This window comes from Leptonychotes weddellii, chromosome 3, assembly GCF_054177405.1.
Source record: "Leptonychotes weddellii isolate Sample4059 chromosome 3, ASM5417740v2, whole genome shotgun sequence".
Taxonomy (NCBI): Eukaryota; Metazoa; Chordata; class Mammalia; order Carnivora; family Phocidae; genus Leptonychotes; species Leptonychotes weddellii.
In genome coordinates, this window is record NC_138371.1 from 116299913 (window position 1) to 116326612 (window position 26700).

The 26700-nt window shown below is 40.9% G+C and overlaps 1 protein-coding gene across 8 annotated transcripts in view; it reads right to left on the bottom strand.

Annotated features, from left to right (window-relative positions):
* Window positions 1-659: 659 nt before the first annotated feature.
* SMAD9 (SMAD family member 9) overlaps window positions 660-26700 on the bottom strand; it is a 75146-nt gene continuing 49105 nt past the window's right edge. For 5 of the 8 annotated variants that reach the window (XM_081814839.1, XM_081814836.1, XM_081814837.1 and 2 more), the window contains 5 exons: window positions 21058-21321; window positions 17192-17302; window positions 15496-15717; window positions 8838-9094; window positions 660-4225 (listed from right to left, as the gene is read on the bottom strand). In XM_081814839.1, the coding sequence (XP_081670965.1) occupies window positions 4082-4225; window positions 8838-9094; window positions 15496-15717; window positions 17192-17302; window positions 21058-21321 (998 nt within the window). In that variant the 3' untranslated portion in view covers window positions 660-4081. Of the gene's footprint in view, window positions 4226-5009; window positions 5535-7593; window positions 7636-8837; window positions 9095-15495; window positions 15718-17191; window positions 17303-21057; window positions 21322-26700 lie in introns of those variants that run through there. The other 3 variants (XM_081814841.1, XM_081814840.1, XM_006734032.3) reach the window with 3 other exon arrangements.

The window sequence follows — 26700 nt, forward strand, 5'->3', positions numbered from 1 at the left end:
AAGCAGACAAGACATAATCACTGTTCTCCATAAACTCACAGCTTGAACGGGAGGTCTCACAATCGCCACCTACAACTGAACCAGAATAGCCTTTCACTTGTTTATAGTTTGGAAGTCGACAAATACCTCTTTTGAATAAAGGGAGCATTTCTTAAAAAAATTAAAAAGGAAAACCTTGATCAAGTTAATGAGAAGGCTAAGCTTTCCTGAAATATTTACATATTTTCCCCCTCCATTTTAAGACTAAAAGGAAATGGAGGGAACTGAGAACTTCCTCCTGGATTTTATCTTACTTTTTCCTCACTAGTCATCTTTAGCACTTTTCCTGATACTTAATATATATGTACAATGAACAGATGTTTACAATAATAAAATTGTTCCTTCTTATATGTCGCAATATCACCTAATATTTACCACTATCCAGAAAAAAAGCTTCTATGCATATCCTCTCTAAAATTACCACAAAATATCTCCAAGATTCTATACTTAATGCCAGGGATACCAAGATGTTTAATTCAAAACCATTACCTAATTTCTCTATAGCATGTTGGATTTTAAAAGCATCTCATTTTCAAAATAAGATGGTTTAAATCACTTTAAAGACCCATATACAGTGACCTTTCTATGATGTTTGTAGGGAAAAACGAGCCAGAACCATATAGGTACAGTATTGTTTATTATAAACAATCACATAACAGTATAAGTGTGCATTTGAAGGATAATTGAAGCCTAGATATGATCATCAAAAGCATTACTTAAATAGAAATGGTTTCTTTTCTTGTTGGTTTGTGTTACATTAATTTGAACATATGTCAGGATCCCCTAGTCTTGTCATACAGTTCAACTGCTAAATCATAACAGGGGAAGACAAATTTGGAATGCACATTATAGTTTGCTTTAGTTGTTGAATATACATACCAAATATTCAGGACACATTCAAAGTTAAGCAGGTGCTTAAAGTCTAGCAGGTGATATTTAGAAAATGCTTTTGTTGTTGCTTCTAATCCCTTAGAAGACAATGAAAAGGGGATTCTAAGTGTTAGTGCTATGTTGTTGTTCAACTTTTCCTGATTTATACTGGATGTAAAAAAAAAAAAAATAAGGTAAATGTGTTGAAAAGTGACATCTTTATAGTTCCAAAGCACTGGCAGATAGTAAAATATCATCTAACTAAAGCAAACTTCTCACATCTCAATTTTTAAACAGGAAAAGAACAGAAAACAGGCTTGAACAACACAACAAATGTTCTGGGTCTTCAGAGCAGGCCAAAACGTTGTTCTGTATTGCACGACCCTTGTCCATGGCAACCTTAAAAATGTTTGGCATTGTTGGTGCCTTTAAATGGCTTAGCATGTCCACTTTGCTAGTTATCCTATAAAGGAATGCTATTACATTTTTGGGGGATTGTCCATCTAAAGGAATGAATGCTACATGAGCAAACGTGGAAGTCTGAAAGAAAATGCTACATTACAACTTTGGACAATTCCTGCCAGCAAAAATGTTAAAAGCCTGATGAGAACGTGACTAGTTACAGTGATCGGAGGGTTAACTTTTCTGAATTTCACTCGTATCCTAATTCGGACTTTTGGTGAGAGAGGACCGGTGATGATGCAAATGTACCACTTTAATCATTTGTTTTTCAAAGGATTAACACAGGCTCACTGGAATATTTTGTCCTGGTTTTACCAAACCTGCATGAACATCCAGGTTTGTTAATTTTTTTAAATGTAATTTATAAGTGACCAGTTATGATTAATTCTGTAAAGGTATAAGGTTATCAGAGGATGAGTTTGAGCATCTGTAAAGAGATCAAGAAAGCTATGTTAGGTCTCCGGAGCAAAAACCATGTGTACTTATGCTCTCACAGAGCTGTACTCATGTGAGGAAGACTCACCGTTTTAATGCCTTTTCCAAGAAAAGAGGAAATGGAAAAAAAACTGGAAAATAGGGAAGTAAGGGGAGAAAACAAACAACTTTGGGGCGCTGAAGAAAAGCAGAATTTCTCCAAGGAAGACTTCATCTCTTACCTGATTGCTCAGAAGAGAAGGGAAATAAGTTTCAAAATAGAGATAATTAAGAAATCAGTTACATTTTTTCGAGCGGAAGAAAGATCATTAAGTTTTGTTTTGTTTTAAAAGTTCTGAAACATGAAGATGTCTACACAGGTTTCCTAACAAGACTCTCAGCTCCAGAGTCTGGCGCTGTCTCTGGTTTACATTTGAGTCCACAGTACCTAACACTGTATCCGGCCTGTATAGGGGCACAATACATAGTTGAACCAATGAACTACGGGGTTTTCTAAACACTAAATGGACCACCTAGTTTTAACGTAGAATGTACTATTTTCTATTGCATATATGAAAGTTTCTATTAGGTAACACTAGTCCTTACAAGAGGTGACAGTAGAAGCTCACTCGTATATATCTTTTTCACAGGATCATGTCTACCTTGAATACAATTTAATGAGAAGCAACTATTGTGTGCACTAATGCTGAAAAGAGTTGAGACAGAATGCATAAATGAAGAAACCTCTTGGATTACCGAAGTACCGTCTGTTACAAGCATAATTACCTTCTTAAATTATACATTTTTAAGAGGGTGTGAAATATTTTTCGAAGCAATGCAGTGTTCAGTGGGTGAGAACTATATATATATATATATATATATATATATATATATATATATACACACATACTTATATATGAAAGTACCTAGAAATGTGGGGAATTATCCTCTCCTCTCTTTATCATCCAAGAGTAAATAAGAACAGGTTTTTAATACCGTACATATATATTTTAAATGTCCCACTCTTCAGTACCACTGCTCCCCAGAAATTATAGGGGTTACGAAATTATTATTTTATTTGGGAAGTTATTTCCAGGTATGAGGCTTCAGCTTTATAAGAGGCTACCAGCTGTGACCAGCAGATCGAGACACTAAGTTATATAACTCATAAATTTGACCCCAGCAATGTGTCCAGATTTTCCCAAAGGCTTCACCACTGTTTTAGTCATCTGTAAATAGTATGTGCCAACATGTAGGGGAAATAAGGCAAAAGGAATGCCCTCGCCACGAAGTCTTCCAGTGGGAATGTGAGAAGGTGTGATTAAACATACGATGCTTTTGTCCAACCCTCTTACTTTACTGCTTTTTCTCCACCTAGGATTTACACACACGGTCCTTTAACTCACTATGCAGACTCGGACATCAGCCAGATTGCTTGACTGGAATAACCAGGAAAACAGGGGCCCGATTTCCGATGTGGAGGTCTCCCTGGGTGATTTTCGGACTAAGTTCTGGTTTTATTTTGCAATTTGGGGATACAGCTCATTTCATGCTATTTTCATATGAATCTTCCCATGTATTAGACTCATTATTTTTATTTTTACAGTGGTAGATCATGAGGCAACATGACTCCCAGCTTCACAGTCTCTTTTCCAATCACAGTTTAAATCTGTTTCAAATGTACCATTAATATCAGCACAACAGTCCAGTTATAGGTATTTCAACTTGGGAAATAAAATAATTTACGTGACTTATCTTACATAATTAATTTTACAAGCTTTTTTTTTTCTTCTTCTTCCTGCCAATAGCACTAAAAGTGAGATTGTTTAAATGTTACGGGTTTGACTGCTTTCTTTTGTCTGAAAGTGTCACTTTCTCTAGTGCTGCTAGTACCCTGATTTGTAAGATATAAACAGTTTTGATATTTTTCTGGTAGGCCACACAACATGCCTTATAATGACACGGCTGACTAATGCTGCCTTTTTTTCCTGCCAACATTTTTCAAATTCTATTGACGCAAGTGCCTTTCATTTATTTCCTCCCACAAAAGAAGCCGCTTCTTCTTATAGCATAGGCATGAAAAACCTGCTTTTCTAATCACGTTGTACTGGCATCAGGTTAACTAGAAATTCTAGCACAAAACAACCGGTGATAAAAAATACGAATAGTATATATTATATGTATTTACATTATGTACTTAGAAACCTCAGTTAATTGCAGATCTGAAATGCTATGTAAGCCACTGCCTGCAAAAGCATCTATTCTATAGAAATGTAGCTTAAGACATGACTGGCTGTTAAGACACTGAAGAAATCGGGTTATGTGGAGAGCCCATCTGAGTCAGAACTTTGTCCAACCACTGCAGTGGTCCATGAAGATGAATCTCAATCCAGCAGGGGGTGCTCGTGACATCCTGGCGATGATACTCAGCTCCCCAGCCCTGGAAAGCAAGAACAGAGCCAAGAGTGATGGGGCCAGACTTCCGGGTCAGCCTCTAGACGTGTGAGACACGTGTGGGTGCACACAGAGCCCACACCCCAGAGCAGCTCCTGAGAGCCAGGAGAGCGTGCACTCCCCCTTCCTGTAAGCACAGGACCATTTTTGCATCACCCAGACACCCGAAGATGAGTCCAAATCAAAGGATTCCCTCTGAGCTCACAGCTCAATACACGGACCTAGAGTGGTCTGGGCTCTAGGCACATTGGAAACACTGGCAAATCATTTTCTCTTCCACAAGGGAAGGAGCCTGACGTTACGTTCAATCCCTTCCTGCTGAAGACAGTGTTTTGCACAAAACAGATGCTCACTACAGACCAGTGAGTGGATGTGAAAGGTGTAAAGACAGAAGTGAGGGCGCTCTTGATTATTCAGGGTTGGCTAACAAAGCGTGTTTCTCCTCTCTCTCTTTTTGGCTCACTTTTGGCAATTTCTAATTTATTACCATTTGTGGGAGAGACAGTAAAAATAAATAAAAAATAAATTGGTCTATCTTTTTTCTCTGTATGTTATACATCAGTGACAAGTAATTTTAAAAATGAAGAGACATAACACATCACTGTTATTGGGAACAGTGATTATCTGTAGTTCTTAAAAAATTGGATTTCAACACAACCATGCTGCCTGGTCACACTTTACACTCGTGACCACAAGCCTCAAGTGTATCTCTGATGCCACCTACAATGAATGACACTCCCCCAGTCCCTGTGCTCTCCCACTCCCCCCACACGCCAAATGACTGCTCACTCCTGCTTCTGTTCCCTAAAACGTCTAACACCTACTCCCCAGTCTGTGAATGATAACCTTTTTTAAAAAAAATATTTATTTAAATTCAATTTAGTTAACATATACTGTATTATTAGTTTCAAATTTAGTGATTCATCACTAAAATTTAGTGATTCATCATCAGTTGCATATAACACCCAGTGCTCATTACATCAAGTGCCCTCCTTAATGCCCACCACCCAGTTACCTCATCCCCCACCCACCTCCCCTCCAGCAACCCTCAGCAGTTTGTTTCTTCAGAGTTCAGCATCACTTATGGTTTGCCTTCCTCTCAATTTTCATCTTATTTTAACGAGACATGAAGCAATCAGAAGAGTTTCCACAGCACCTGCGCCAACATACTCAGCCTTTCTACTTCTCACCACAGATTAATTATCCATCTTCCAAATAAGCCGGTCCATCCAGTTGTGCATAAGGCTCCACTGCCTTCCCAAGGACATCATTCCAGCAAATCTCCCCATTGTCTCCTGCAATATTTTGTTTTCTGCTGGATCATTCCCATCAACATAGGAACATGCTGAAATATCTCCCATCTTTAAAACACTTCTCTTGGCCCTAACACTCCCACCACTTACTGCCCAAATTTTTGACCCCCTTTCTAGCAAAAACCCTCAAACGAGTTGTCCATACTGGCTGCATGGACAATTCCTCTCCTTCCATTCTCTCTTAATTCCATTCTGATCAGCATTTAAACCCCAGCCTTCAATGAAACTATTCCTGCTAAGATCAAAAAGGACCTCTACATGCTAAAATTAATGATCAGCTCTCAGTCTTCCTGTTCCTTGGGCAGTACGTGATCTAGTTCGTCCCCTCTCCTCCTCAACATACTTTCTTCTTTTGGTTTAAAGAGCGCCTTACTTTTACTTAGTTTTACTACTACATTGGTTACTCTTTCTCAGTTTTCTTTTCTGGTTCTTTCTCTTTTCCCCTATCTTTTAAGGTTGAAGCGTCCTAGGGCTCCGTCCTAGAAGCCCTGATCTTCTCTGTTAAACTCACACTGTTGGCAATTCCATCCAGGCTCATGGATAATACTGTGCAAACGCTTACAATTCCCCAGTTGACATCTCCAGCCCAGCCCTCTCTCCCTAAATCCAGATTCGTACATCTAACTGTCTACTCAGCATCTCCGCGTGGATGCATGTCAAACATCATGGAGTTATTCTCACTAAAACTCAAGTCTTAATCTTCAGTCTACACCTGACCCACCTGCATCTTCTCCCTCCTGGGTGGAGGCAACTTCATCTCTCTAACTCCTCCTTTCACTTACCCCCTCACCCCCATGGAATCACCTGTGCAACTCAGAATCCTTCCCCTTCTTACACCTTCTGAGAATGCTCCTCCTAGTGGGCGCAAACTTCAGCTCTCATTTGAATACTGCAATGGCCTCCAAGCTGGCCTCTCGGCTTCCATCCTTGCCTGCATAGTATCTACAACCCACATAGCAGCTATAGTGATCCTTTAAAAATATAAGTCCGATTATGAAATTCTCGGCTCAAATCCTTTCAGGGGCTCCCCATCTTGTTAGAGTAAAAGCTGAAATCCTTGCGGTGGATCTCACCCCCCCAGCCCCACCCCCGGCTCCCTGACTCATGCTCCTGACTCCGGCACCCTGGCCTCCCCGCTCCTACAAATGTCAGGGGGTAAGCTCTTGCAGTGTGGTTTGCCCTTCCTCTGTGTCTACTGCTTCCCCTCCACATACCCTTATGACTTAACTCCCCTGTCTCCTTCAAGTCCCCACGGAGGCCCACCATGCCCATCTTTTTAAAACTTGCAACCCACCCCTACCCCAGCACTCCAGTTCCCCATATCCTGCTCTATGTTTCTCTTTCCATTCACATTCTTTATTATAGCTGTTGTTTAGTGCCTGTCTCCGCCTATGGAATACTGAGTCCATGAGGGCAGAGATCTTGAGGAATCAGTGATGTATCCCAATGCCTAGAATGGCACCTGGTGTGGTCCATGGTAGGCGCTCAATAATATCTTATTGACTGACCGACTGAGCCCTGGAATCAGTAAAAATCAAAGCTAAAAGATGCCTCAAAGATGATCTAGTCCATCATATCTCAGTGGTAGCCACCAGTCTTTAGTCCTATAATTTCTTTTTTTTTAATTTTAATAATGTGTTTTATTCAATTCGATCTATCTAAAATATTATCCTATCAATACATAATTGATATGAAATTACTAATGAGATATTTTACATTATTTTTATATGTACTCTCTTCCCCCCCACCCCGGTTTTGTTGAGCTATAATTGATATATACTGTGTTAGTATTAGGTGTACACGTAATGATTGGATATATGCAAGATGATCACCACTATACATTTAGTTAACATCTATCCCCTCACATACTTACACATTTCTTCCCCATGATGAGAACTTTTAAATTTCTTTTAAACTGATTGTCTGTTGTGATATTTGCAATATTATTGTTTTCTGTGAATTGTATAGCTTTATGAAATAGATCGAGCTGATCTTAGGACAATCAGCTGTCTATGAAAGCTTATGTGAGTGAAATAATTACCTCTGACGTACTGGCATTTCATCCTAATTTAAAAACATGGACCTGGAAAAAATAACTGTGAGTCAGATGATTGTTCGTTAATGGCAATTTAATGCCCTCTGCTGGCTCCAAAGCATCAGAACATTTGGAAAGATTTCCAGGTAATTGCTAATAGCTTTACAATATAAAAATGCTTTTAAATCTTAGCAGTAAATTTGCTTTGTCATCATGAAAGAAATGGTTTCAAAAAGCCATTTTCTTAATTGGAAACTATATTCTTGATGTTATTTTTAAAATATTTACTAAAATTATAAATACAATAAAAATTAGAGTATAGAAAAATAGGACAATTCTTTTTCATGGTAATCTTAAAGAATTAATAAATTTTACTTTGAAAAAAACCTGGAACAAGCCATACTGATTTCTTGGATGGATATGCGGCAGTGTGAAAACTGTCACACAGACCCAGAGTTTGATAAACAAGCTCAGATTTGAAATATCAGAACTTTTTGCAAGTGCTTTGCAAGAGATGGAACAGCCAAAGACTTCAGCGTGCAAATCCAGTTGGTTTTCCTTCCCACTAACTTCCTCAGTTCTCCGAAACCTTCACATCAACGTTAGTAAGATCTAATTTGAGAAATTCAATAAATATTCATAAACAGAACATCTACTACTCACTCAGAGTTAATCATACACAACATAATATTTCTATCCCAATTTGTTTATGCCTTTATAACAGCACTTAATGTACACTAGCTTGTCTTAGAGCCACCACTGTCTATTTTGTAGCTTATTTATAAATATCCTCTGTTGGTCTGTATGCTAAGAGTAAGGGCAATGTTGTATTCAATTCAGATACGTTCAACAACATTTACTGAGAGACAGCAGTGCTCAGGAATTTGAGAGATGAAAAAAAAAACCCTCTGCGGCATCAAATCCTCTAAAATTATCATTGTCACTTCATCTTCTGCATGAAAAAAAAATCCGATTACTACCTTAACTTGTTCTTCCTTCAAAAGTAAAACGCTTAAGAATTTCCTTGTAACTGCTAAACAAGAGAGTTGATACTCCTGGAGGAGCTCTTCTTGGAAACAACGGAGCCAAGTTCCAAGAGAAACCCCCGCCAAAACAACAACAACAACAAAAACCCGGTTGCCTACTTGAACGGGTGGAATAGCTGCCACAGCACCCAGAGAATGCTTTGGGGGTTGTTTTATGTTGTTTTTCACCTTCCAGCTTACTCTCTGAAAGCAAGCACGCCTCACCTTAACAAAGCTCATGCGGATAGTGCACATCTTAGTCAACTCATAGACGACTTCAAATCCGTGGTGAACTGACTGAGCCAGCAGCTGAGCAAAGAGCTGGTTGTTGAAGATCTTGAGACTGCAGCCGCTGGGGATCTTGCAGACGGTGGCCGGGTGGAAGCCGTGCTGATAGTTGCAGTTCCGGCTCTGTACAAAGATGCTGCTGTCGCTCACACACTCCGCGTACACCTCGCCCCCGACGTAGTATAAGTGCACACCTGCGAGGTAAACACAGCATGCCTCAAGCACCAGCAGCCTATTTAGTTTAGGATTCACACCATTCCCTTCTCATTGCAACCTCAAGGTCTGTGACGATCTATTGAGAAATTAATTTCTATCCCAATCTGTTTATGCCTTTATAACTTTATAATTATGAATTATGAATTAATTTTAGTATCACCAGCCGTAGTAAGAAGTGTGATCGAGGGCGCCTGGGTGGCTCAGTTGGTTAAGCGACTGCCTTCGGCTCAGGTCATGATCCCGGAGTCCCGGGATCGAGTCCCGCATCGGGCTCCCTGCTCGGCAGGGAGTCTGCTTCTCCCTCTGACCGTCCCCCTCTCATGCTCTCTCTCTCTCTCAAATAAGTAAATAAAATCTTTAAAAAAAAAAAAAAAAAGAAGTGTGATCGAATGCCCACTTGTTCTGATGATACTCTGTGTTTTTTTTTTCCATGAATCCATTTAAAAGTGGATTGCACCCCATGTTTACAATGATTACTGAGGCTCTCTTGTACTGCTCCTTCTGTCACTCTCAATCTCACGCTTATTCACTCCAAGAGTAAGGGCTCACAATATTAGAGGCAAAGTAAATACCCACAATGCAGAAAACATCACAGAGTCCTTTGGGTCCATGTATCAACAAAAAATAGAAATTGGGCACAGATAGTATCGTGGAAATGTCACTGACGTGCATACACTAAACCCACTTCAGAGGAAACAATAAATGAAGTTTACATTTTATTCCAACAACAATTACGGATCCATTTGTCTTAATAAATACCTCAAAGAGATCTATTTCATTTTAGAACTTGTCACCTGCTATTATAGATCACAGAAATAATGCCTGTATTTTACTTAGGAACAACGAAATTCTTGCCACCTTTTCAGATATAAAGACTCATCATCAAAATGTCACTTATTTTAACTTTACCTCACATTTTTGGACTAAAAAGCAAAACACCACCCTGAGATTGGTGCTGCCCACACTAATTTTCACTCCAGATTAAACCTGAGCTGACTCTCTCCCCCAAGTGTCTGGGTTTAAGACTTAACATACATTTATAGCCTTAAGGGACTGGGGTTAGATAAAATGAAGATGTTCTAGTCTAGTGAACATTAAATCCCAGCAGTTTTCCTCCAGCCTTTCAGCAGAAACCAAATTCTCCAGCATTAGGGGTCAACGTGATTGCAAATACAATCGCCATGCGGTCACAAGGGGTTCACAGAAAGGATCCAGAATACACGCAGATGGATAGATTCTGGGTCCCCTCAAACTGAAAATACCCATTTTTAAATAATAGAATTCACAGACCTCTAGGGGCTTCTGCATAGCCGTGCATTTAGAAAACCTCACTGAGAGCGCCAGCCACCGGCTGCCCCTGTCAGGTTCTCAGGAGCACCCGAGGTGACAGTGCATTAGCTGTGACTGCCTCCCAGCATATTTATTGTTTCCGTCTCCCATCTCCTTTCCCTTAATAGAATTTTAGAAAAGAATGGTTTTCAGCGCTGCGTATTCCAGCCACGTCACTGAGGAGACTGGTCAGGAGTCACAGAGCTGAAGCACGGCACTGGATGCTCAGTCCAGGCGGGATGCTCCTCACCGGCTGGGACATGGCTACCCGACTGCACTGACCCGTTGGAGGGGAGGCTGGGGCAAATACAAGCAGACTTCCTTTCCCAGTCCCCACGAGCTCCCGGGGGAGAAGGTCTGCCCCTGCGGTGGTTATGGTTGTTCAAAAAGAGGGTGAGCCAGGGTGGAAAGAGCCAGAGAATGAGATGGCCCAGTGTTCAGGATGTATTTGAATTGAAGAACCTTCAAATTTATAATCCTCCCAGAACCTAAGTTGAATCTATAGGATTTTTGTTATCTGACTCTGGTCTTTATTTAGGGGATGATTTTCAACCCTGTGAAAGTATTATCCGCAACCACAGGCAGAATAAGGAAAGCAGAGAAGAGCCTGGGCAGACAGGCAGGAATTTAGTGCCCTGAGCAAAAAGAGTGGGCAGAGTCAATGGGATGAGCACATGGAGGCCTGAGTCGGCTCTGAAGGGCAGGACAAGGGTGGAATTCAACCCCATTGTGAAGGAGGCTGGGCTTTGGCTAGAGACAGTGGCATCTAAATAAAAGTCAAGGGTGCCTGGCTGGCTCAGTCAGTTAAGCGACTGCCTTCAGCTCAGGTCACGATCCTGGAGTCCCAAGATCGAGTCTCATGTTGGGCTCCCTGATCAGCAGGGAGTCTCCTCCTCCCCCTGACCCTACCCCCTCTTGTGCTCTCTCTCTCAAATAAATAAATAAAATCTTAAAATAAAAAAGTCAAGTAGGCAGATATTTTATTTGCATCCACTTGATAAGCCAAAAACAGTGGCTTTAAACGACTTGTATTTTAGATTCAAAATCTCCATAGAGAACAGTGAGCAACAGGATAATGCCCTTCCTGAGATGCCAAAGAGGACCTGGGCAGTGTGGTCCTCAGGCAAGCTCTTCCAACATCTCTTGGGCTGCATCCCTCTCTACCCAGGCTTCCCATTTGTGTGTGACTGCCGCCTGCGTTCTATAAGATGAGGGAGTGTGGAGTCCTGTATTGTGGTTACTTAGGGCCAGAGACACTGTGGTTCTCATTTGGGTCTGCTAAGTCAGACTGCAAGTGTGTTCCCTTTGGGTGCTCTTCCATAGTCTTGAATGAGACAGAGAAATGACAGGAAAGACTGGGAGGAAGGTGGGTTGCTTCGGTTGGTGAGACGGTTCTGAGGCTCTGGACTCTAACAGAAGAAAGATAAAGTTAGAGTCCCAGAGTGGAAGGAATGCTGACTGGGAGGAAGGGACAAATACCAGCACAAAATGTAAGTCTCATAACCCCATCGCCCTGCTCAGACTCTGGTGCCTCATCATTCCCCTTAGAATAATCCCAAACTTCCTGGCACAAACTCAACACCTTATCATGAGTTTGTAATCGATCTCCCCCTTGCCTTTGTTGCCCTGTCTTCTGCATACCATTTTAAAAACACGGCTGAATATCAGGATCATTCAGAGCTTTAAGGAAGTGCCCATTTCTTGGTGTAATAATGGTACTTTTATTTAGAAATCCCTTATATAAATATATAAATACTCAAATCTATGAAGAAAGGATATGAAGTCTGAGATTTACTTTAAAATACTCTCACAAAAATACTGTGGAGAGATAGAGGATAAGAATGCACAGACTGTGAATCATTACTGAAGCTGGAGAGGGTGATAGAATATTCATTACACGATTCTGTCCCCTTCTGTGTATGTTTGACATTTTCCAAAATAAATAATGTTTTAATGTATGATGAGAAAAGTAATAATATAAAAGCACAGATTTCCAGATCCATGCCAGGGCTTTGGTTCAGAGGACAGGCCCTCAGTAGAACGATGCCCGCTGTTGTGCACTGCACAACTCCAAGGGTGTGCCTCATAGCCTTCCAGGATTTTTATCATCATTATAAAGCTTCTCCAGAAGATGGCAGTAGCTTCTCTAGAGAAAGAGGCTCCTCGTACAAAGCCATACAAAGCCATCGCTAGGCTGGAGGCAAGGTCAGTCCCCCAAATCTGAACCTGAAAACTTTAAATCTCTTTGTATGATATGATGAGCAAACAGACTGGGGCCCAACTGAACTCCACAGAATGGCCCACCTCAGTACTCACACTCAGCTGCTCTGCTGGGCTGGGCTGCACGGAGATGCTTCTCAGCACTGCTGCAGCTATCCAGGCCTGCCCTGACAGGTCACGGCCCACACCCCGCCCATCCTCTCATGAGCAAGAAAGCCCACGAGAGACGACTGAGAAAATACAGAGATGCAGAGAATAAAACTCAGCCACAAAGGCACAGCCCAGAAATAATCAAAGCTAACATTTGTTATAGAACCTTTCAGTTTTCTCTTTCGTGCGTGTTTTTAAACCTCTCACCCTTCCCCCACTAAACAGTTTAATTTTACTGTACTAGCTTTAAAAGGGAATCCTTTTAAAGTGAAAATTCAGATCTGTAAACTCTTGTGACCTGGTCCTATCCCCTCTTCTACAACTTCCCCAATTCCTTACCCATTGTATTCCACTCACCCTGGCTTCCCTGCTCTTCTTACAAGGTATATACCAGGCAGGCTTCAGGGCCTTTGCACCTGCTGCTCCCTCTGCTTTGAAAGCTCCCCCTCCATGTGGCTAATTCCCTCTTTCTCTTTCTGCTCAAATGTCACCTTGTTAGGAAAGCCTTCCCTGGCTATCCCATTCTACTTTATAACAAGCTCTCCCCAATCTCTTCCTCTCCTGTGTTTTCCTCTAGACGAATCCTTAGACATATATAACATTTTTCCTTCTCTGTCTTTCCTTACTTATGTGTAACCCATGAAAGCCAGATTTTTTCGTTTTTGTTTTTGTTTTGTTTCTTTGATTCCAAGGAAACATCCCTAATGTTTCATCCCTAATGGTGGGACAGTCTGGCTAAGAATAGATGCTCAACAAAGATTTGTGAGATGAATGCCTATCTCCAAAATCTAAGCGTCTTGATTAATTAACTCCAAAGAACAAGTTAACTTATTCACTAATCTAGGAGGCATTTTGCTGCAAACTTATTCAGGAAGCCATGCTGCTCAGAACCAAATAATCCAAGGGAGCACCCTAGAAACAGTCCCCTGACTTCGTAAGGACTGATAGCTCTTCCTTTAAAAATATTCTAAGCTGAGTTTTCCCCATGCTTTATGGCATGGCTTAGAGCTCCTCTAACTTTATTTTTTTCTCAGTAAAGCACTTCCAAAACAGCATTCTGAGAATACAGACTTCGCAGTGGGGACCACAAGAGGGTGGAGTGCCCTTTCATCCAGTGAGCACTTAGGTGGATGTCCTGGTTTTCATAAGAGGCCGTCAGTCCTAGCTCTTGTTCCTATGGTTTCTTAACTCGGGGATTAGCTCTCAGCCAGTAACACACAGAACCTCAACTCCCATGTCTGCATCAGCAGAACCTTTAATGAGATACTTGCAGAAAGATTCGCAGAAGGCACTCAACACTCCTTTCGCGTTTGAATTCTATTTTGGACCAAGTGGCATTAGCCAAAGTCTCATACACAGACCAACCTAGAAAACAAAACCCCTCAGCACACAGCCCCACAATATTATGTTTTAATGTTCTGCCTTTAGATTTCACCTGAAGATTCTTATAAAAATCATTTGAAAGTAAACCTGTAGGAACTGAGAAATTTATTTAAGAATTCAGTCAAAGGGAAAGTATTTCCTTTGAAGAATGGCTATGTTTCCTTCTTTGGGATAAAAATTACACTACAGTTGTGTTTCCACTTTTTGTCCTCCCTGTCAGGAAACCTAGGGCACAATTTTAATCACAACCACAATGCTAACCTTTAGTTGTGTTCTCCTTCCCTGCTGCCCACAGCCCCCAGTTTCTGATTTTCTATTTTTCATTTATCATTTCACTGCAAAGGTTTCCCATAAGCCACCTCAAAGCCACTATGGAAAAATACAGGGTATAAATAAACATAAATATCACCATTAGAACATCAATGAATAAATTCAGCCTGTTTCTAATCAATGGCTTATAGGTTTTCTACAACAGGGTACATTTAGGAGGTATGTTAGGAAGAATATTAGAATGTATCACCAAGTACAATAATGAATCTGCCCTGGAAATGTAAAAGAAAAAATTTGTGTCTACCTTCCTGAGGTGGCCTGAGGGCTGGATGGAGAGAGAAAAGATAGAATGACGCTAAAGGTTCTGTATAACTATGATTGCATGGTAGTCTGACAGAATAGTGGACAACCAGGTATCGAACACTACCAGCTACTCTAATACAAAGAAGATGATTTAAAGATACACAAGGAGACCTCACACTCAGCTGGGATTTGCTACCGTTGATCACACCGATGAGACAGACTTCAAAACTTCATTGGCCAGACCTCGGGGAGGCCTGTGTCCATCTGGCTTCCTAACAATGCCTGACCACAGGAGAACCCCAATCGCTACCAAAGGTTTCCCTACATAAATAGTCATGATTTTCACTACCTAGCTTCTAATCTCCAAAGGTACTTTACCTGATATATATAATCACCCCGCCAGAATTCCTCTTCTGAAGTTTTCTTATTTAAGCATCTTTAAGGCAATTCAAACATTAATTCATGATACTTCTATTTAATAATTTCATCCTGCTTTCATATTTATCCTCTTGTTTGTCTTCATAATACTTATCCTACGCCACCCGCCGAAAGATGCTATGCTGACCCTAGAAGCAGAGAGACCACGAGGCTGCAAGCCTCTGTACCTTCTGCCAGCTCACCCCTGCCACCAGCCTGCCAGGTTACGCGGACAATACAGGGCTTGTTTCTCTCCCCACGTTTTAGCTCCGAAGAACACATAAAGGAATGACATATTTGCCTTTACCCTTTCCTATGTGTCTCCTGGTGTTTTCTATTGTTGAGTTTCTGTTTACATTAGAAAGAAGTCCAAGACAGAATCGATTCCTGTTATTTGAAGGGTCTGTGAATCCATCGATAAGCACGCTTCGGGAGGAGGCCTGGAACGTCTCCCCAACCCGGTTGTTGAGTTCATAGTAGGCGACTGAGCACCAGTGTTGTGGTTCCTCATAGCAAACTGGCCGAAAGTCTGGAAGAAAAAGAACCAGAGAGCACATCACTCCTGTCATGCCCGGATTCCCATCTCACGATCCCACCTGGACACTTACATTCATGCTGTTAAACAGGAGAGGTGGCTGCCAGACGAGGATGCTCTTCGTGATCTTTCCAAACCTGTCACTTGATGAAAGATCTGTGTGGTGAGCTCATCTGGTCACCACACGTGAGGCACAGAGGCCCCGATCCCTGTGACTCTCCCATGGCTAGAGCATCTGTACTGATATGTATTAGTATTGGGAGGGTGTGACAAACAACGCTATGAACAGATCAATGTAAATCCCATCACCCCGAGAGGAGACAGCCCCAAGGAAGGGGGCAGGTCACCTCCTCTCTACATGTGAAAGAGAGGGTATTACTGTCACTGGACCAAACAGAGTCCCGGTGACAAGAGTATCATTTTCTAACAAAGGATGAAAAATGATAGTTTGGATATGATGAAAGCCAAATCAAAAACACTGGACAGGACTTTAAATTATTTAAGAAAGAAAAAAAAACTTCCACATAGAGTCACATTCTCCATTGTATACATATGGAGTACTTCTATGTCATAAAATATTTTAAAGACAGCTTTATGTTTCATTAGGAAATCCATGAACGTTATGTTTTCACGTCAAATTTTTCACCGCTAAGTAAATTGCCAGTAACCAACCAAAGTTCAGAGTTCTTTCTTTGCCACCCACATTCTTTCTCTGTCTTTTGACTGATTATATTAGCTCTCTTTTCTTTGAATATTCTAGTAATTTTTGTATCTACAGTGTGTTCCTATGTGCACTAAAACATAAATTTATGAAAAATTTAGGGGTTATTATTTGATTTACAAAAGTATCTTTACTTATAAAAGACTTCACCCCCGGCAGACTTGAAATCGTAAGCTCCGTTAGACCCTCTCTACTCAGTGTGGTTCCTGAACGGCTCTGCCTCACCTGGGAGCTTGTGAGGAATGCAGATTCTTGGATCCCACCCCAGATCTAAGGACTCCAAATCTACATTTGCCTAAGATCACCCTGTGGTTTATATGAACATTAAGACTGAGCAACATTTATTTACCTAGCCTATTTTAAGAAACAGATACAATTCTGTAAAAACCCTATTTACATATTTATGTATATTTCTAAGAGCACCCCTCTAAGCTAAAGCAAAGACACCACTACAAAACTATAGTAGAAACACAATTGGGACAAAACTGCTAACTCAAATACCCATTTCCGTACTAAATATCAAGAACTACAAACATCTAAATGTTAGGTTAGAATAAAAAATTAACTTATTCTAGTAACCAGGATGATAAACATTCACTCTATGGTGCTGAGGAACGCCAAAGTTAAAATGCAAAGCCATGTGAAATAGCAGGCTAGCACATTTTTTTTTTTAATTTGTTTTGTTTTGGGGTAATAGGAAATGCTCTTGGAAAACAGCTACATTGAGCCGTTCATCTACAAATTTACCTCCATTAGGCACTGACAGGACTAAATGACTATCAGCTGTGGCATCTACGGGTCGGCCATTCTGGGTCCCTGGGGCTCCCGTGGCATGATAAGGCGGGGGTGGTGTGTCAACTAAAAGAAAGCAGTAAAACAGAAGCATGTCAAACTGATACACTACACAAAGACAGTCAGATCCAACCTTTCTTGCTGTGAAACTCCTGGGCTTGGTGCATAGGGTTATTGCTCGAGAGAGGCCAGTCATGTCATAAGGCTATTCCGCAGTGACACTGTGAGTGTCACACAGAAGCTATCGGTTGTCCTGACACCCTCACTAAATGGTTGATTAGTTTTCCCTCTGACTTAGGAGTTATCTAAGAGTTTTAAGTTCCAGTGACTGCATGATAAGATTTTCAAATCAAGGAGCTATTCTCCTAGCTTTCTCAATAGTGCAGGGGTCCGTTGTCTGGCTTTCAAAACAGAAAGCCAAACCTTCTTTGAGCTTAGTTTTTTAAATTCCTCTGTTGTCATGGATCGTACAATGGCCACAGGGATGCACTGTCTCTGAGATTGTTCCAAATACACCCCCAAAATGCACAACAGCTGAAACCTGATTATAACCTTGTGCCCAAAGCATGCGGAGAAGGGCTCCCCTCCCCAAATATCAGTTCCTGTAATTGGACAGTGATCATGGTTAGGCAAATGCTGTGCGTTCAGTAGATAATTTCGTATCAGAAAGTAATTCGCAACACAATAAAAACTCCTGCAGGAGAGGGAAAACTCTTTAGTGAGAACCTCAGAATAACTGAGCCCTCCTGTACACATTCCTAATGTCAGTTCAGAATCGACTTGTTACATTAGCAGTGGGTGGAGTTCAGTGACATGAAAAGTTGAATCAGCCTGCTTTTGTTGAATTGAATTTTGTCCATCCAAGTAGTTCCCACACTTAAGTGTGCATAAAAATCACCAGTGAAACTTGTTAAAGATGCAAATTCCTGGTGCCACCCTCAGAAATTCTGAGTCTGGAGATCAATTGTTGGGTGTAGCCATGTACATTTGCCAGGCACTGCTGGCAATTCTAAAACAGACCACATTGTGTGACCATGGATAGGCATTTCCTTGTGAGAAAATAAACTACGAGCCTAGTGGAAAAGGTATAGAGCAAGGTGGCTCTTCTGCAGGTCCTTGAGTACGTCTAGCTATAAAACTCAGAGTTTGAACACAGAGTTACCATATCACCATATCTTCTCCTAGGCATATGCCCAAAGGAGCTGAAAGCAGGGACTCAAGCAGATGCTTGCATGCCAGTGTTTAGAGCAGCATTATCCACACTAGCCAAAAGGTGGAAATAACCCAAATATCCATCAACCAATGAATGGATTTTTTTTAAATGTGGTATATCTATATAATGGAATATTGTTCAATCACAAAAATGAAGTAAATAATACAGGCTAACAACATAGTTGAACTATGAAAACACTATGCTAACTGAAATGAGCCAGACACAAAAAGACATATATTGTATGATTCCACTTTGAGGTACCTAGAATAAGCAAATTCATAGAGACAATAAGCGGACTGGAGGTTGCCAGGGGCTGGAGGAGGGGGGAGAGGGAGAATTGGGAGCTACTGCTAATGGGTACAGAGTTTCTGTTTAGGTGGATGAAAAAATTTTGCAAATAGATGGTGGGGATGGTTGCACAGAACTGTGAATGTCCTTAATGCCACTGGATTGTACACTTAAAACGGTTAAAACGGCAAATTTTATATGATATATATCTTACTGCAACTTTAAAAATTAATGTATGAAAACCACTACATTGCACACGTTAAGTGTGTGGACTGTATGATGTATGAATTATATCTCAATAAAGCTGGTAAAAAAAAAAATTAAGGGGCTGAACCAATTAATTTCAGAATCTCCTTTTAGTCTCACTCATTTAAGGGTCTGTTATTCAGGTTGCATTTTGCTGTTAATCATTCAGAAAAGAATTATTTTCTTTGAAATTAAAAGAGCCATTCCCTCCATGAAAACTAACCAGCTTCTGCAGGGGTGTTGGGGTCCATCCTTCATGGGTGGGAAGAGGGAACAATATCAACCTGTTAGCTTCACCAGTGCAGGAAGACAAGCTCAGTACAGGTGATCTTTATAGCACAGATAGGTTTCAAGTAAATACGTATTCTGTGACATAATTATCCTCCTGTCCCTTAGCCATGGCTCTGTCTTCAAATGACTTCTCTCCCTGTTGTGTCCCTTTCTCGGTGAATCCGGCCCCTTGTAAGATGGCAACCATCTCCCCCTCTCCCCGTGTGGAATGACTCCTGAGCTTCCTCCCAGAGTCTCAGCCTTCACCCCTGCATTAAGCTGAGTCTACCTCCTCAAATTCATTGTCTTCTTTCCATCCCTACATCCCAGCCTTCACCCCTGCATCAAGCTGAGTCTACCTCCTCAAATTCATTGTCTTCTCTCCATCCCCACATCCCTTCCTTAGCTCACGTCCTTATCGTTACCTGCCCGGACCGCGACAGCCTCGTTGCTTACTTACATGATTGTTCTCAACAGTTATTACCTCTTGAAGGTCAGAGACTATTGTCAGAATCAATCATCATTGTACTCCTTGCAGTAGCACAGTGCCTGGCACTTAGCAGGTGCTCAGTCATTACTCACTGACTCAGTAACATCAACAGCTATAAGCCTGAGCTCTAGCCCAGTTCCAAATGCCTGTGTGGGGATTCATTTACTCGGCAATCAACTGATGAGCAACTACTGTGTTTTAGGGTCTGTGCAACACATATAAAAGAGAAGATGACTGGCAGTCGAATAGGGGAGATATACAATGAGGAATTATATAATGCAGTGTGATAAATGCAAGAGTAGATGTGTATGAATATAGTAGCTGTATCGCTGAGAGGGCAAAAGGAAGAACTGACTAACTCAGAAAGGAGGCAGCAACTCCTTTTCTGTCTTCCCACATTTCATAAGTTCTGTGAGGACAGGGACAATTTTTACCAATCTTTTAATCCTCCTTTCAGCTCCCTAAGGCAATGCTTGTATATAATAAACGTTCCATAAATAGCTGTTAAATAAAGGAATATATGCACACATGAATGAGGAGGCACATTGTAACATCTAGCACCAAATGAGCTTATGCATGCCTCGGAGAATTTGTCACTCAGGATATGATTTAGCTCACACTCCTGAGGTGCATATAAATCTCTTCTTCATGATCTAACTTAGACCCACTTTACAGGCGTCGCAGCACATGGAACTGTGACAATGTGCTTGGTTCTCCCTTTGGCACAGGATTTCCCTTCCATAGGTTTTTTCAGCTCAGCAAGCGTTTACTGAACAGCTCCGTCTTCAGGATGCTGTGCTGACTTCACACAACACAAAAGGAGACTGCACTGGCTAGGGGAGCCCTGACTCTGCCCCAGTGAAGTTAGGCATACTTCTTTTGGAGGTAGGGACTTCCTGTGTTTATTCAAAGAGACAGCCAGAAAAAAGGCCAAGCAAGGACCCCTCACATTGCTTGCCCTCAGGCCAAGTCTTCTTGCTTGGGTTAGAGAAGTATTTTATAATCTTATCTCTGCTACCTTAAAAAAAAAAAAAAAAATCCCTGGAAATTCCCAGAGATGCTGTTCAAATCCATTTAGCTTCTTCCAGAGGATGAGAACCAGAAACCAGAGCAAAGATATGTTGTAGCTCCAGAATAACTGCTCCCAAATGGCTCTGATCTTAGAGGAGGGCAGGGTCTGAAGGCCCACAGGACATGGCCATGTAAACGGCAAAGCTCCGTATGAATGTAAGAGTGATTGTAATTATGATGGTCCCACCGTAATTGATCGTGTTGGCTCATACCCCATGTGGACGGACAATGGCTTTTACTGACCTGAGTGTTGATAGGGGCTCTCTGGCTCCGAGGGGCTTCCTGGGGAGTGAGGGTAGCCGGCGGTGCATGGGGACTGTGAGAACACGTGCCCGGGCCCGGGCGAGGGAGGGAAGGCAGAGCACGGAGGCTGCTGGAAAGAGTCCGGATAGATGGCGTTGTGCGGCATGAGAGGCTCACTGTGGAGGGAGGCGCTGCGGAACTTGGCCAGAAGGCTGAGCTGGGGGTTATATTCACTGTGCCTTGGCACGAGGACAGGCGGCAGCACTAGGATGAGAAAGGACCCAGTGGATTAGAACTGAGCATTGGCCCGTTGGCACAAAATCCAGTGGATGCTTGCTGTTTGTGTCTGTCCATTTTTTCATGATAAAACTCTGTTTTCTGGGAACTGCCCATCCACTATTCTTTGTGCTTACTGTAAAACTGCCAATTAAGGTCCCATCATTTCCCAGAAAGTGAGCTGGTGAAGCAAGCTAAACACCAATGTTTAGCTCTTAAACACTCTTCTTGCAAACTGAATATTAAACAGAGTATCACAGTAAAAAGTTTAGAGGAGAATCATTCTGATGTCAGCACTCTAAATGGACTGCCTATTCATTCCTACCACAGAAATTACCAGAGCTGCCCTATTATTTGGCCTTCTGCAGGCCTAATTGTTTGTGTCTTCCTTTGATTCTGCCAATAAAGTGGTTTGTTCTTTTTTTAAGGCAAAATTGGTTTCTAAGTGATGCCCAGAATATTTTTCTTTCAGAGACACGTTGAATTATTCAGACGGCCAGCCTAAATTTCAGGCTCAGTAGTGCTGCTAAAGTAAAAAAAAAAAAAAAAAAAAATCATCTACTTGTCTTTACCAGAAAGATCTAAAGGTACCTAAAAATTATTAAGTAAAATATAAACAGAGCGTAATAAAAGTGAATAAATAAAAGATAAGCATCAATAAGAAATCTTGTAAATAAAGCCCTATGTATGTTTCTTCTGGGTTCCATACTTAAAAAAAAAAAAAGTGTTTTTGATCCTGAATCTATATACAAAAAGTTAGGAATGGATGCAATTCTCAATGGCAAGTATTATCCAGGCCTTCCTAGTTCCTATTGACTTTTAAAGTGTCACAGTGCCTGGCAGAAAGAAGATAATCAATAAATTTTGTGGTGCAACCTATCACCAACGTAAGTTCCAGAAAGAGAAGCAGAGAAAACAGGGAGGAAGTGGTCAAAGGCAATTGCAAAGCTCTTCTAAGGGAAAATAATTCTTACCCCAGCTCCTACGATGGAAACCAATACAATAACCAAAAACTAACATAAACCATAAACTAAAATATAGATACCAGAGATTTAAAAACAGTGAAGAAGTTAATATAAGTTAGCTAAATCTTTTATATTAGTCAGTGAAATTATCTCAAGGTGAAAAGTTTAGAGACAGATATATAAGCATATTATGTAGGATTATCTCCATAATTTCTAGTAATTAATGTATAAACATATTGTCTAGGTGTATAAATATGTTATCTAGAGTTATCTCCGTAATTTTTAGTGATAATGGAGGGGACATGTAAAAGAACTAGCCAAGAATGATTAAAAGAGGTTGTTTCTGGAGATGGATGGGCTAGCTCTTGTTTTTAACAACACTTCTGATTTGTTACCACATGCAAGTATTGGTAAAAACTTTCATAAAAAATAAATGTTTTGGAATAAACAGATGACAACGACAGCGACAAAATCACAATAACATCGGTCACAAAGCCTACCACTTCCCTGCCATCATACATTTACCTCTTTCTTAACAAGCAACAGTTTTCCGTTCTACAGGTAGAAAATAAACTCAAACAGGTAAATGACAAGTTTTAAAACTAACGACCACAGTTGAGGGTGGCAGAGAAGCAAATGATTTCTTCCCCCTTTAAAAGCCAGTATGTGCATCTACGTGTGTAATATATGACATTACAGAACACTCAACATCATCATCCAAAAATGAGCTGGATGATAAGCCGTCACATTTCCTTTTATGTGTTCCATGAATATGGAGGAGTAAAAAGACGACCTGCTTCATGAATAGTCTGAAAAGGAGGGCCCGACAGAGTAAATGGTATATGGCTTCTTCTGCAATGACACTTCATCACAATGCTAAAACATGGTTCAAACAAACACTCATTTTTCTTTTTTGGATGAAGAAGAACTGGAATAATCTCTGTGACTTCAGTTGTACCGTAAAATATCTATAGTGTATTCCTAACATTGTTAAACATAATGCCTCACACCCTCTGAATGCAGAGACTTCTATTTCTTCATGGGCCGGAGATCTGAGACATTAAAAGAAAAAAAAAAGGGGGTTAGTTTTCTTTGTTTGAAACAAATGTCTTCATAACGTATTTTTACCATCCACGTAAAACCAAAGGCAGTGATTTCTGTAAAGAAAACCGATGGTATCATCCTGGTTGTTATTTGGCTTGACTGGCTAGTTTACCTTAGATTTGTCCTGATCATATTTTTAAATACTTCCACTCCAAACATAGCTGTCTTAGTCCATCTGGGCTGTTAGAATAGAAATACCATAGAGTGGGTGGCTTATAAACAATAGAAATGTATTTCTCACAGTTCCAGAGGCCGGAGTTCTGGGGAAAGCTCTCTTTCAGGCTGCAGACTGTGATCTTTTGTGCCCTCACATGGTGGAAAGGGATGAGGGATCTCTCTGGGGCCTCTTTAAGAAAGGCACTAACCCCATTCGTAAGGATCTGTCCTCATGACTGAATCACCTTCTAAAGCCCCCCACTTCCTAATACCATCACCTTAAGCATTTTTGGTTTTCAACATATGAATTTGGAGGGGAGGGCATAAACGTTCAATCCATAGCAATAGCTATTCTTAATTATTAAATTCTATTTCTAGATCATAACTGCTGCTTACAAATATGACATAGTGAGATTACAGACATTGGTTTCAATTTTATGCCACCTTTTAAATACAACACTATCTTAACAACTAAGCATTACATGGGGGAGAACAGTGGCAGGAGTTACTCCGCATATGGGGTGCAAAGCAGAGCTGAAAAAGCTTTTGTATCTCTTTCAAAAGTCATGTGGTTTTTATATATGGGTATTTTATGTAAAGAAGAAATTATACTCCTGAAATAAAGCTCCAGTTACATAGAGTAAAATCATCACACACTACAAAAACACTTTTTGCATAGAAGCTACAAGATACAAGTCTTGCAAAGTGAGATTTGGGGACTGGTAACACTTAACCAGATGCTAGGTACCAGTCAAGGAAGATACAGTATTGAAATTGAGAGTGAACGTTTAGAAACTTTAACAGCAACTTGACAGAGTAATTTTATATCTGTTAAAATGCAGATATAAAATATATTGTTATAGTAAAAAAACAAAACAAACCTAGACTTGCATTTGTAAGTCTTCTTAAAATTTCATTTGTCTAGTAATTCATTTGTATTACAAAAGTATTGATATTTAAAGGATTGAAAATTTAAAAATTAAAACTTGTCCTTCACTACAGATAGTTAGAAAAGAACTTAAATAAATGATATAAATGGTTGTGTGAGTAAAAAGAAAATCAGAGTGCAGCCTTCAATGTTCCTAAAATGAGGGGTGGGGGTGTCAAAATATTTGGATTTCAAATGCAAAACTTAATTAAGCTTTATGGTAACTAGGAACCCAGTAAACTCACTTAATATTAGCATCCTCACTGTTCTCAAAATATTTACTTTAAACACGGCCAGAAAGTTAAATATAAATTTGCTTTTTCTAATAAAAAAATCAAAGTTAGGAATAAAAAAATCCTGGATGGCTTAAATATTACCTTAAAATTAATACAATCTCCACCCATCTTTCATTTTGGAACCTCAAACCTAAACTATAATGATATGAAATCTATCTGCCATATGTAAAAATATTCACATTATCATTTCTAAAAGAAACTTACATAAACTAAAATACCAAATAAGCCTTTAAAATTAGGTGTTCTAGGGGTGCCTGGGTGGCACAGCTGGTTAAGCGTCGGACTCTTGCTTTCAGCTCAGGTCATGATCTCAGGGTCATGAGATCAAGCCCCACGTTGGGCTCTGCACTCAGCTTGGAATGTGCTTGGGATTCTCTCTCCCTCTGCCCCTCCCCGCTTGTTCTCATGTTCTCTCTCAAATAAATAAATCTTTAAAAAAAATTTAAGATAAAATTAGATTTTCTAGTATTCAAAAAGAAAACCAGAGACTTTTAACAAGATACTTCTCACAATGTACCTTTTACAACTACATTCCTCAGGAAGAGAGAAATGATTTCTTTTTTTTTTTTTTTTTTAAGATTTTTATTTATTTATTTGTCAGAGAGAGAGAGAGAGGGAGCACAAGCAGGGGGAGCAGCAGGCAGAGGAAGAAGCAGGCTCTCCTCTGAGCAAGGAGCCCGATGTAGGACTGGATCCCAGGACCCCGGGATCATGACCTGAGCCCAAGGCAGACGCTTAACCGACTGAGCCATCCAGGCGCCCCAGAGATGATTTCTTAATGAACATTTTTTTTCATTGGATATATTCTGAATGTTTCATATAACTCAAATCTTTGAAACAAAAAAGGTATCAAGTCATTGTCATTAACTCGGACCTGAATGACTTTTTTTAGTATGCCGAGAGCCCAGAGAGAAGCGGAAAGAAAAAAAGAAGGCTAAGACCCATATGATCTGGTGAAAACTCATCAGATTCACCAGGACTTTCTCAACAGTCTCATACTGGGACTCAATCCCGGGATGAAGTGACCGTGAGAAGCATCCACACCAAGGCAGTTTTACAACACGACGGCAAGATCTGGGCGCCTGAAAGGTCGCCTCGCTAAGACCACTGGTGGCTGGGCACAACTTCTCCATTATTGCTGTAAGGTTAACTGAACCCTGGAGCCAGGCGGCAGGCTGGACTCCCACCACGGCCTGCCTGCCTAGACAGAAGCATCTTCAATGGACATGGGCCATTTCCCAGAGCTCGTGTGCCAGCCCTCTGGTCTCCTGGAACAAGGCAAATGGCCAATCAGGGAGAGGAAGCTCCTATTAAAACTGCATCCCTGGGGCGCCTGGGTGGCTCAGTTGGTTAAGCGACTGGATCGAGTCCCGCATCGGGCTCCCTGCTCGGCAGGGAGTCTGCTTCTCCCTCTGACCCTCCCCCCTCTCATGTGCTCTCTCTCATTCTCTCTCTCTCAAATAAATAAATAAAATCTTTAGAAAAAAAAAAAAACTGCATCCCTGTAGCCACAAGAACACTCAATCCAAATAGAAATGGAGTCAAACTCTTACAGCCAGTGTGAAGGACAAAGGTAACACCAGACTTCAAAAAGGGGGGGAAATATGTGCCCACGCACACACATATGGGTGTGTGAAGAGTTTCAGAACGATACCTTTTTACATTTAAAGCCACATTTAAGAACGATTGCCAATCCCTCCTAGCCCCTGGTGCTTTCCTTCCTAGGAGGATTTCCAGCAGTTCTTGCACCGGCTGTTTGCAGACCCAGGGAGAAATACGTCCATGTACCTGAGCTCGCGGAGAGTGGCAGCAAAAACCCTTCTTTAGCTTAGTCCGGTTTCATTGAGGGAGAGAGGATGGGAAGGAGGATGTTTATTTTTTACAGTTAATCATATCAAGGCCGTATTAAGACCTTCAA